Source organism: Archocentrus centrarchus, chromosome 4, assembly GCF_007364275.1.
Source record: "Archocentrus centrarchus isolate MPI-CPG fArcCen1 chromosome 4, fArcCen1, whole genome shotgun sequence".
NCBI classification, from domain to species: Eukaryota; Metazoa; Chordata; class Actinopteri; order Cichliformes; family Cichlidae; genus Archocentrus; species Archocentrus centrarchus.
In genome coordinates, this window is record NC_044349.1 from 9,241,021 (window position 1) to 9,253,729 (window position 12,709).

The following is a 12,709-nucleotide window of genomic DNA, read 5'->3' on the forward strand; positions in this document are numbered from 1 at the left end:
CAGAGGGCAAATGATCGTTTCTCCCAGCTGTATAAAACAAATGTTTTAAAAAATTTTTGTTCATCAGTGTATGCAAAAAAAGCACGCGTGTGCGTGTGTGTGTGTGTGCGCGTGTGCGAGTGAGAAAGAGACAGACTATGCATGTGTGCTCGCCTGTGTCCCAGCCTGAGCTGCAGTTACAGACATTAGCTGTCGATGTTGTCATGATCAATGGAAGCACTTCTCCACAAAATGTGAATCCCACACACAGTGCAAAAGCCTGGCTTTCTGCTTATTGCTAAACAAAAACAATATGTACTCCCATTTATTTAAAAAAACGATCTGAATGTTTATTTGTTTGTAAACATGACATTTGTTTATAACATCTGAAACAATTAGGCCACAGTTGCTTATTTATCACAGCAAAGTAAGTTGAGTCAGATTAAGGGTTCTTCAGAAAAAAAATTCAGATAGAAAAACACAAATATCAGAGATATGAGGTTCTAAGACAACATCAACATCAAATGCTGAAAGTAATTAATTTGATATCAGTGAATCATTAACCCAGTTCTGCCTGGTGGACCAATAGATTTCCCTATCCGCACCTTACCAGATACACAGTGACCCCTACTGGTCAGATGATAATATTACAGTCAAAATCAGTGGCCCACAGTCTTACCTACAATGTGCACTAACTCTTTGGTGTTCATTTCTATTTAATGAGGTATTTATTGCACTAAATTTGTTTATATAAATGCGTCACATACACCTCCTGATCAGGATGGAAAACAGCTCCTGCAGGGACAATAAAATAACCCCCAGCCTTATTATTGCAACAGAGGAGTATAATGAATGACCGTATTGACATCCACTCTATTTGCCTTAGACAGATGCATGTTCGCGGGGTTAAATAAATACCAGGAACATCCATTCACAAATATCAGCCCTCTGCCATCAAATAAACTTTGTCCTTGGCTTCATTTCAACTGATCCGTCGTGTTTTGATTCCAAAAGTCAATGCCTCGATTGAAGGCAAACACAAGGGAACAAACTTCACTTTAAAACAGCCCTGTCTTCTTGCTCCTCTCCAAACACCTGCCATCATGGACAAATCCATCTGCAAATTATTACAGCTATTATCGCTATACATTCACATCCTGTATGTGTGTGGAGAGGGCGTTGTACTAATGCCAGTTGAACTTGCTCCTATCCCGTGTAATGACAAAGCAGTGGAGAAGCTGTCTCGCCTGGCTGTCACTTACATCAATGAGGATCGCATCGAAGGCTATAAGTTTGCCCTGAACCGCGTTGCAAATGTCCATCTGCACGCTCAGGTCAGTACAAAGACAATGCTCAGTGGGAAAGCCCGCCGGAGGTTGCTGTAAAACTCTGCCAGTCTGTGATTTGCTCATGCTAAAGCAGGGTGGAAAGGTTATTTTTTCCCCTTCTGTTGTGGCTGTAATACCAGCACATCCCAAGGAAGAAGGGCCGCGTGTTAGATTTATCAGCCGTGACCAGATTCATGTCAGGGGGAGACCATTTTAATAAGATTTGTGTTTTGTTACTAAAAAAAAAAAAAAAAAAATGCATAAACTTCTAATCAGAATTCCCCCTTTATATTGCTGCAATATGCTGGCGCTCACTCTGTGGGAATGATAACGACATTTAACTAAGCTTCTCAAGGACTCACTGTGGTCTCTGGATCCCAGTTTAGGAATCACTGGATTAAATGAAAGCTATGAAAACAGCAGCAATTTCATTAGGGTGCAACAACTGAGGACTAAAAAAACAACAAGAAACACTTTGCTGTGAACGACCACCATCAGTGCATGTCGCTTTTAATAAATGTAGCATTAAAATCAAAGTACATAATTTTATATCATAAAACGGGAAGCCATCCCTTTTCACGCCTCATGAAAAAAGGCCTTTAGGACTGAAGTGAGTGTTAATAAAGTCCAGGTCATTTCAGTCCAGGACTGCTGGGACAAACCTTGCACAACAGACTTTATGAACTTCATGCTGTCAGCTGCTGAAGGCTATAGTGGCCCGACTGTGGGATAGATCAGGTTTTAAGAGGCTCAGATCAACTTCATGACCTAAAAAGGCTGCTATTACTCCGGCTCAAAGTGTTGACAAATCATTATTGTACAAAGTGTTGTGTGGAATTACACAGAGCACCTCCTAAATGGTCCCTTATTGATATACTTAACAGAACAAATGATGCTACTTGGCAGGAGGACTTCTCATAAATTTGAGCCTCATAGCTTTGTTTATACCTTCTCTCCCTATCACTTGTGTGTATACTCTGAATTTCAGGGCCCAGCAGGCAATGTGTATTACTTAGACCTGGAAGTCCTGGAAACCAAGTGTCACACGGGCAGCAAGAAACCATGGAAACGCTGTGACGTCAGACCATTCATGGAAACGGTAGTGCGCAGACACATATACAAACAAGCACACATTTGTATGTGTAGTAGGCCCCTATACATTGTAAAATATGTCCTACAGTGTAACCGAACTGTTTAAGAAAGTCATATTCAAACCATATACATAAAGTTTTGGCCAACTTTATTTTGAACTTAGGCTGAATTTTTAAAGTTTCAGGGCGTTCTTTTAGAAGTCACATTACCAATTCTATTGGCAGATCTATTTTATTATCATTATTTTTCATAGTAGTACATGACTTACTCTCCAGTAAGTGGGCATTTGCAGAAAATCTTATCCACAAAATGGAAAAGAAATGTATCTTAAAAGTTATAATATAGATATTTGTGTTTTACACATCTCAATTGTCTTATTTGACTTATAAAACTTTCATGATTGAGCCATTGTATGTCTTCTACTGATTTACTCATGAAAGTGGCCCCTTTGGCAAAAGTATGAAAGGGACCATTGTCATGATATCCACAGGCCACTTTATTAGGTATACCTGCTCAACCACTTGTTATCACAAATCTCTAATAATCAGCCAATCACATGGCAGCGAATCAATGTATTTAGGCATGTAGACATGCTGACGACGACCTGCTGAAGTTCAAAGCGAGCATCAGAATGGGGAAGAAAGGTGATTTAAGTAACTGTGAACGTGGCGTGGTTGTTGATGCCAGATGGGCTGATCTGAATATTTCAGAAAATGCTGATCTACTGGGATTTTCCCACACAACCGTCTCTAGGGTTTAGAGAGAATGGTCTCAAAAGGGACAACAACCAGTGAGTGAAGAATAGCCAGGCTACTTTCAGGTGATAGAAGGGGAAAGATTAAGAGCATCTCTGAATGCACATCACGTCGAACCTCAAAGGAAATGGGCTACAGCAGCAGAAGAGCACACTTGGTGCCACTCCTGTCAGATAAGAACAGGAGACTGAGGCTCACATGGGCTCACCAAGGTTTTACAACAGAATAACAGAAAAACTTTGCCCGCTCTTTTGAATGTCGATTTCTGCTGTGAAAAGTGGGGTTAGAATTGGGCATAAATGACATGAAAGCAAGGATCCATCCTCCCTTATATCAGTGGTGGAAGCAGTGTAATGGTATGGGGGATATTTTTTTTTACACACTTTGGGCTCCTTAGCACCAAATGAGCATCATTTAAGCATCACAGCCTGCATGAGTATTGCTGCTGAGACGTGGTCGAATGGCCGATTTGCATCATGGATGTGGATGTGAAGTCGACAAATCTGAAGCAACTGTGTGATGCTATACTGTTAATGTGGCCCAGAATCTTCAAGGAAGGTTTCCAGCACCTTGTTGAATCTGTGCCACAAAGAATTAAGGCAGTTCTGAAAGCAAAAGAGGGTCCAATCCGGTACCTAACAAAGTGGCTGGTAAGTGTTAGTCTTGCAAGACTTACAATTGAAAGCTTTGCTTTTGAGGGCAATGGGAAATTCTGGTGAGTTTGTTTCTTTTCCATGTAGGTGAATCAAATTCTAACTCCTAAGCCAAAAACAGCCCTATGAAAAAGCCAAAATCTCCTCACTTTGAAAACACTGGTCCTCTCACTGACAGAAGAATACATTCATTATTTTTTTTCTTGCATGTGTTTGGACACATTTTGCCAAGCTTTTGTAGTGAAGTGGCTGAGACTGGGCCAACCAGGAATTCTGTCTGTTTTATCATTTTTTTGTTTTGTTTTGTTCTGTTTCTTTTTTTTTAGCAAATCTCTGGCAACTGCAACACCACCATTCTGCACACGCCAGAGGGCTACTCCTACTTATACAGCTACGACTGTGCTCTTGTGCCAGGTAACATTAGCAAGTTCCTTTCCCCCTAACTACGTACTGGCCACATACACAGAAAGGCAGATGCATACAGCGCTGAAGCTGCTCACTGAGTTTAAATAAAGCGATATGCTACAATATGAGATCCAAACAATATGAGCTGCACCATAATGTATTTTATTACATTATGTATTATATTACATTTTTGTATCTTTAACTAATGTGTAGCATCACAGATCTTGCAGTCAGCACGTGCTGGTTTGAATACCATACCAAGCTGGAAATTTAAGAGAAAGAATATATGAATGAGGAGGAAGAAATGAGGAGGGAAACAAAGAGAATAGAAAAGTATTCATGTTTCATTGTGAATATCTCAATTTGTTATGCACAGGTGTAACTAATAACATTAATGATGGCACAGCCAAGTGGCACTGGGTCTTAATTAATTAACAATTAGTTACACCAGTGTATTTCCCACTATGACAAATCAAAATGTCGAGCATGAAAATGATAGTTTCACCCTTATCTCAATCGATTTCTCCTCTCACTCACCCCCCCCCCTCCGAAACCCTCAAATGTTTTTAGTGTCTACTTGCTGTTAAAACCTTTTCTCTGGTTAAATTTTAGTGGTTGCATGCTGGTAATTTGGAGAGGTCAACAAAAGTAGGTCATACCTCACTGTCATGAACAGAGATGTAATCATCTCAAATTGAATGTGTATTAGGAGAGCACAAAGTTGTTTATCCATTCAGAATGAGAGGATTTTTATTGTTGTTTTCTGCTATTACTGTCGATTTAATGCTAGTGCTTTATCCAGTCTCCATTAGCTCTTTGTTAGATGTAATTTAATACAGACGTTCACTTAATCATTCTCATCATCACTCTGGCTTCTGCAGATCCACCAGAGAAGCTCCAGCAGACCTGCCCAATGTGCCCCCTCCTTCTTTCTGTAGACAGCCCCGAGGCCATGAATGCTGCTTGGGTCACTCTGGCATCCTATAAAAGGAAGTCCACTCTGGCTGCAGGGCTTGGCGTGAAAAAGATCACAAGAGCTGCAGCACAGGTACCACTAGATATATACAGTTATTAACTTTGATGGAGCAAACAAAGCTGTGAGGCTAATTTCATTGCTTGACAGTGCGTTGAATGTTATGTTTATGGGGGAAATTACACTTAAGAAAAACCTCTGGGTATGCATGAGCAGGAGGTACAGTGCACCTTTGAGCTTCTGTGTTCCAGATAAGAACCATTACTGCACAACCGTAACTATCATACAATAGTAATAGAAGAGTCTGGCAAGGTTGCAAAGGATCACTGAAGGTACTTCAGATCATCCTCCATGGCCCAGCTTTTGTTCGGGGAGCAAATAAGAAAGCGAATAGTTTGCTTGGGGACCAAACCTAAGTATACTGCTTCGCATATGACAGTCCAGGTTCGAGATTTAAAACCAACACAATAACTGTTGCAGCATAAAACCCTGCCATCTTTATTTCTGCACGTATTTGTTTTTCCTGTTCGCCCCATGCTTCCCACATTATTTTTATATTTCAGTCTGTGCCAGTAAAAGCCACTTTTGTGGAGTACACAGTCCAAGAATGTCCCGAGGGAGTGACAGAAAGAGGCACCTGCCAGCGATTGACGCTCGACTCTGACACAGAGGTACTCATATAGAAGTTACCCAAAAATATTAAACATATTCACACACCGATATATTAGGTACACCTGCACAATTTCCTTTAATCTCATTATTTTAGGATTCCTGTATTGTTTAGTTCTACCACTGTTAGAAATGCCTAAATACATGTTTATTATTAGAGTCCTAGTTTCCTAGTTAAAGTAATGTAGTGGACTACATTAGTGATAAGTTCTTATTTTGTGGCCTTCTCATGTATGTAAATAGTAAGGATAAGAGCATTTCCAAAGTCAATAAAAACTGAACATTATAAACTTCTCAAAAATAGAACACATGGGAGAACTGTATGTATTCTATAGGAAGATCTATTTAAGTGGCTACTGAGTGTATATTAATAGTAAATTAGTACTCAGAGACATAGACAGCATTGTCTGAAATAGCTCTGTTGATTAAAAATCAATTGATCAGCCACCATTTTGGTCACCAAATCCCTTCATGGAGGTTTTACTATGAAAGTAATTGCTATGTTTAAACTTGATGCCACTAAAGGGTTTTAGTTCAGACTGGACCACTTTTTGACCTACTTTTGAGAGCAGCAGCAACACTGAGCACAGATCAGAGCAGGCATCAGTGATAACAGCCATGATTAAGTCAAACGCAGGATGAAAGGTGGAGCTGGGGTGCAGGTGGTTTGCAAAGTGGCTTGCAGGTGCACAAAATTCCTTTTTTCATAGTATCCCAGTATCTCCCAAAAATACATAATAAAATGCCTCATCTCCTTCTCACAGACTGCAGGTTTCTGTACGGGATCTGTGCATGGAGACATGAATGTTGATCCTGATGCACAGACATCCTGCGAGATGTTTAAAGTACAGGTATGGGAGGAAATAACATAATATGTTTTATATTTCATTACTAAGCCAAAGTGTGAGATGATTTTTATAACAGGCTACTGAAAATCCACAACTATATCAGTATGATAAAGGGGAAAAGAATAGAACTGGTTGCATCTGCAATGCTCCCAACATGTTTCTTTTTCTTTCCTGAGAAAAAAAGAGAAGAGAAGTGTGACCAACATTCAGTGTGCATCCAAAAATTTTACTTACACACCAGTTCTGATTGTTCTCAGTCAAAATCGGCGAACCGTCCTATACGGGAAAACGGCAGCACAGAGGTGTAATAACCATAGCAGTTAAACTAGTTAAAACTCAAAAGTGAACAGAACACTCAAATGCATTAATAGAAGCATGTCAGTAACTGAGGAAAGTGAAAAAAAAAACCTCTGCAAAATGTAACATTTAGTGTCAGTCAATTCATATTGTAGGACTGTGAGTTGGGAATGTAATAACCCACTGCTTGACCTTGATTTGATGAATGTTTCATGTTCTGTTTTCTTTCAGATTTTTACTAAAGTAACCTTTAGAGTGAAGTGAATGGAAGCCAGTGGTCATATAATTATTCTGTCATATCTTACAAGTTGTGGTTGTATGTGTGTGTTTAATCCTATGTGTGAGATTTCAAATTGTATGCTCCTGTGCTATAATTATGTTGTCTCCTCAGTTCTTTTTAGAGCTGTGGTTTGTGAAGTAGTTTTGCATGGTGTAGTATTGAGTGAAATTCATTTTGCAGCCAGCAGTGTTATCATTTGGTGTGGTGTTGTCTGCATGTCTTCAGAATGTAGATGTCCTCCGACCGGTGCAGCCACAGGGTCACGACCTCCCCAAAGACCCAGCAATTCCGACGTTCACACCTATGATTGGTGACCCAGGAACTGATCCACAGCCTGTTCCCTCTGACCCCCCCACTGCTGTTCAGCCTGTGCCAGTCGACCCCTCTGTGGCTGTTGACCCTGCTGTCCATCTCAGCTCTTCTTCCAGTGAGTCTGCTGAAGGTCTAGTTACTGGGTCTTTGGATTCATCCTCTGAAGAAATCGGAGGCCCCGTGGCTCTGCGTCCCCCTTTTAACTTCCGCTACCAGAGGCGTGACCGTAAAAAACGTCAGGCCTTGATGGAGACCTCGCCCTCTTACCACCCCATCTTCCTGTCTGATTTCCCCAGTGGGCCCTCTCCTTTCCGATCCTGTCCCGGTCCAGCTCGGTACACCACAGTTTAAGTGGTGCTGCTCTGCCCAGGAGTCTATTTTTCAATTTATGATTTATCCAGTGAGAGCCTGGACCGATAAACTGTTCTGCTTGCTGTTGCTGGAAGCATAAAATAATTTGTGCTAATAAGTAGAAACCTATCTCTTTTCACTGGCCCTGAAATGACCTCTCTACTGCTGCACTGTACTAGGGCTCCCAAAGCAGCAAAATAGCTTCAGATTTTATTGAAATTTTTAAATAAATCTTCTTTTGAAACCCTTGTCGAATTCTTTAAGCTCTTAAGCTTATAGTCTGATAGCTACCTATACTTACTTGGTAGTATAGAAACTTCTGATTGAAGAGCTGAATTAGTCTTAATGGAAAGATTCACATAATCTTCAGCTAATTTAATGAATTAATGAATTTAATTGTTTAAACAACATGAAAACCTTCTGGTACTGCACAAAGCTGGGAGTTTTATGCTTTTCGTGTGCTTTCCTGATTCAGATATCTTTGCATTTTCTCAAATCTTGGTCTACACCAAATAGAATGCAAGCAGCAAGCATTTTCCACTAATTCTTTAATAATTCTGGCATTCTTTAAAATGAAGACTCATAGAATGAAAGGGATATTTAAAAACACAATAATGACAAAATAACTAGTTGCAGCTGCAAAATCTTTAGCTGCCATGCTCCAGCTGCTTTCATTTTCCTAACATTTCCCTGAAGCCCATCCCAACTGAAAATGAGCATCAAAGGGCTAACATAAAGACACAGACAGCCATTCACGTCCATGGCAATTTAGGATGCAATGCACATGTTTTTGAGCTATGTAGGGAAACCACAGCAATTGGTGAAAACCCATGTAGACACATTTAGAACATACAAACTCCACACAGATCCAGTCCAGTTGACTAGCAGAACATTTTTGTTGTGAGGTAACAGTGGTAACTGCTGCACACCCTTTGCACACCCTTTTTTCCTGTTAGCTACACTATATGGACAAAAGTACTGGGTCACCTACATATTGCACCTACAGGAGATGCTTGCCATGAAGCTCCTGGTGCAGTTTTTGTGCTGATGTTAAGAGGAAGTTTGGAACTCTGCAGTTATTGGATCAGCAGAGCATTGGTGACTTTTACGCACTGTGCACCTCAGCACTCAGCAACTCTGCTCTGTGGTCTGCCACTTTGGTGGTTGAGTTGCTGTGGTTCCTGCATGCTTCCAGTTACAATAATACACAATACTACATACCACATTGATTGTGCAATTTCAAGGAAGTATGAGGTGTGGTCCAGTCCTTTTGTCCATATAGCGTATACACACTTCTCAAAAAAATTAAAGGAACATTTTGCAAACACAACAGATCTTAATGGGGAAAAAAATCATGTCTGATATCTATACTGATATGGACTGGGTAATGTGTTAGGAATTAAAGGATGCCACATTGTTTGATGGAAATGAAAATTATCAACCTACAGAGGGAGGAATTTAAGACACCCTGAAAATCAAAATAAAAAAATTATGCGGCAGGCTAGTCCATTTTGCCGAAATTTCATTGTAGAAACTCAGAATGGTACTCAGTAATTTGTATGGCCCCTACGCACTTGTATGCATGCCTGACGATGTTGGAGCATGCTCTTAATGAGACAACAGAGAGGTCCTGGACAGTCTGAGGTGCAACCTGGATGGACTGAAACATAATGTCTCAGAGGTGTTTTATTGGATTTAGGTCAGGCAAGTATGGGGGCTCAGTGACATCCATTCCTTCATCCTCCAGGAACTACCTGCATACTCTCGCCACATGAGGCCATGCATTGTTGTGCACCTGGAGGAACCCAGGACACACTGCACCAACATAGGGTCTGACAGTGGGTCCAAGGATTTCATCCCGATACCTAATGGCAGTCAGAGTGCCGTTGTGTAGCCATACTGAAAGATGTTACATGCAGCAGAACGTTCTCCAGGGCTTCTCCAGACCCTTTCACGTCTGTCACATGTGGTGGACCTGTGAATTCTGGTATTCGAATACAAATGCCAATCGGGCTCCACAATATCAGGCAGCGAGTACAGGTCCCACTACAGGATGTCGGACCCTCAAGCAACCGTCATGAAGTCTGTTTCTGGTCTGAGACATTCACACCAGTGGCCTGCTGGAGCTTATTTTGTGGGGCTCTGGCAGTGCTCATCCTGTTCCTCCTTGCACAAAGGACCAAATATCGCTCCTGCTGATGGGTTAAAGACCTTCTACGGTCCAGTCCAGCTCTCCAAGAGTAACTGACTGTCTCCTAGAATCTCCTCCATGCTCTTGAGACTGTACTGGGAGACACAGCAAAACTTCTGGCAATGGCACGTATTGATGTGCCATCCTTTTGGGGTTGGACTACCTGTGCAACCTTTTTTTTTTTTTTTTTTCAAAAATCTGTTTATTGCGTTTTCATGTTATAAGCCGGGTACAAGAAAAGAAATTCACGAATAACAGTATCAAACATCAAGCAGGAACTACAATCCAAAAAATAAAAATAAAAAAATAAGTAAATAAAACACACAAGAACATCATAAACCTTCAAGGTGGCAGAAAAGGTGTGAACAGTATTGAGACAGAGTATTTTAAATTCGTTATATCAGGGCTGTATGGTAGGCATTAGTCCAAGAGTGTTGGGCGTAGTCCATTGAGTATAAAGACAAAAGAAATAAAGACAAAAATCAAAATTAGCCTAATTACATTCCTTCAATCATTCATCATTACAAATACTTCCACGTTTCAAAAATAACAGAAAGTTTTTCCACATCTTTTTATAGATAGAGTATTTTCCTTTAATCAAAAAGGTGAGTTTCTCCAGGGCAAGAGAGCTAGCTAGCATGGACAACCAAGGTTTCAGCTGAGGTCTGGCAATGGATTTCCAGGACCTGGCTATAGTGTACTTTGCTTGTAATAAACAGTAAATTATGGTTCTTTGGTCAACCTTGTTCAGTTGATATTCAGAGGAGAAAATCCCTAAGATACAAAGTTTAGGACAAGGATTCAGTTTAATACCTGTGATGTATGAAATTGTGTTCAGAACTTCCTTCCAGAAATATTGGATCTCTGGGCATTCCCATAAGCAGTGGATCAGCGTGCCTTTGGCCCCACATTTAACACATGTATCTGGAATATTAGAATCAAATTTATTTAATAATGTTGGCGTAATGTAAGTTCTCATTAGCCATTTGTACTGGATTAGTTTAAATTGAGTATTATTAGATTGTGTCTGGGCTTTCAGACAGGCCCTCTGCCATTCATCTACTGGTATATTACTGTTTAAATCTTCATACCATGCCAATCTTTTGGTATCTGAGGACGTTTGGGAGCTGTCTTTAATACTATTGTAAAAGCGGGATATTAGACCCTTCTTCAGATGGTAGTTTATTGCTAGGTATTCTAAAGACGTGAGAGAGGGTAATGCTAGAGATTTTTGTGTACCTGAGACAAAGCTTCTAATTTGAAGAAATTTGAAAAAGTGTTTTGTTGGAATATTAAATTTCTGTTTCAGATCATCAAAACTCATCATAGTGTCTTTATCTAATAAATCTGCAATTTTGCATAGACCTTTAACCTGTGCAACCTTTGAAGGGTCCAGATATCGCCTCACGCTACCAGCAGTAACGCTGACCCTAGCCAAATGCAAAACTAGTGAAAAACAGCAGAAAAGATGAGGAGAGAAAAAATGTCAGTGGCCTCCACCTGTAAAACCATTCCAGTTTTGGGGGTTGTCTCATTGTTGCCCCTCTGGTGCAGCTGTTGTCTGCTATTTAACTGACCAGATCAATATCCCAGAAGTTTAACTGACTTGATGCTATACTCTGATTAAAAAATGTTCCTTTAATTTTTTGAGCAGTGGATACTAATATTAAATATGACCAGTTTCAAAATTAAGAGTAAACCCTTTGAGAAAAAAAAATGCTTCGGTCCATTTTGGGCAGTTTTTTCTACTCTTGGTGGCGTTTGATGCCACTGAGAGCAGATAATCATAACATGGTGATTTCAGGTACATATTGCAGCTTGGGCTGTAAGCGCAGAAGCCCAACCCCTCTATTATTTATATCTTCTGTTTGTGAAGGACAGTCAATCAGCAGATAGTTAGCCTAAAAAGGAGGATGAAACCGCTTGTTTCACACAGTAAATAAACTGAAAGTCTGCACCACAGCCAAAAAAACGGTGAATAATGATTATTTTAATCTGTGAATCATGCAACTCTCCTCTAACACAATCCAAAAATAAAATTACAGAGCAGGAAATTAACATAATGTGTCCTCTTCAAGGGATTCCCTCTTCCTGTTTTCATCTGCATAACTTTTGGTCACAGGACTTTTATCAGTCAAAAAAAAAAAAAGAAACTTTTAATGTTTTTTTTTTTAAGTGTCAAGATGATAGTTTTGTACAACACAGCAAGGTTTGTATTCACTGTACCCCTCAAGATCCAGATGGTTTAAAACAGCTTTACAAACACATCTGGTGAAGCAGGGGGAAAGTCAGGGTTTATTATTGTAGGACTCCTCACCACAGGGCTTAGACTGTGCCAAATAGCACTGAGGCGAAAAGGAAAGTGCAAACATCTCAGGAAAGCTTATAGAGCTTGCAGCTAGCTAAAGTGGGCCTTTATCAACAAGGCTACATGAGCTATTAGAAAGAGCAGAACAGCACAGAGGAGAGAAGCAGCGCAAATGTGAAAAGTCATCTCGTACCTGGCTGGAGTGTCACTCTGGAGAATCCTCCATCAGCGGCATCTCAGTGTTTTTCAAAGCCAGTAAGTCAGAAAC

At 40.3% G+C, this 12,709-nt stretch overlaps 1 protein-coding gene across 1 annotated transcript; it reads left to right on the forward strand.

Moving 5' to 3' along the window:
* The first annotated feature begins 1,022 nt into the window (after positions 1-1,022).
* Positions 1,023-8,145, forward strand: LOC115779360 (fetuin-B). Its single transcript, XM_030727982.1, has 7 exons — positions 1,023-1,313; positions 2,296-2,406; positions 4,134-4,221; positions 5,094-5,260; positions 5,749-5,856; positions 6,619-6,705; positions 7,505-8,145. The coding sequence occupies exons 1-7, from the start codon at positions 1,083-1,085 to the stop codon at positions 7,940-7,942; spliced, it is 1,230 nt and encodes a 409-aa protein (XP_030583842.1). The 5' UTR covers positions 1,023-1,082; the 3' UTR covers positions 7,943-8,145.
* Positions 8,146-12,709: the final 4,564 nt, after the last annotated feature.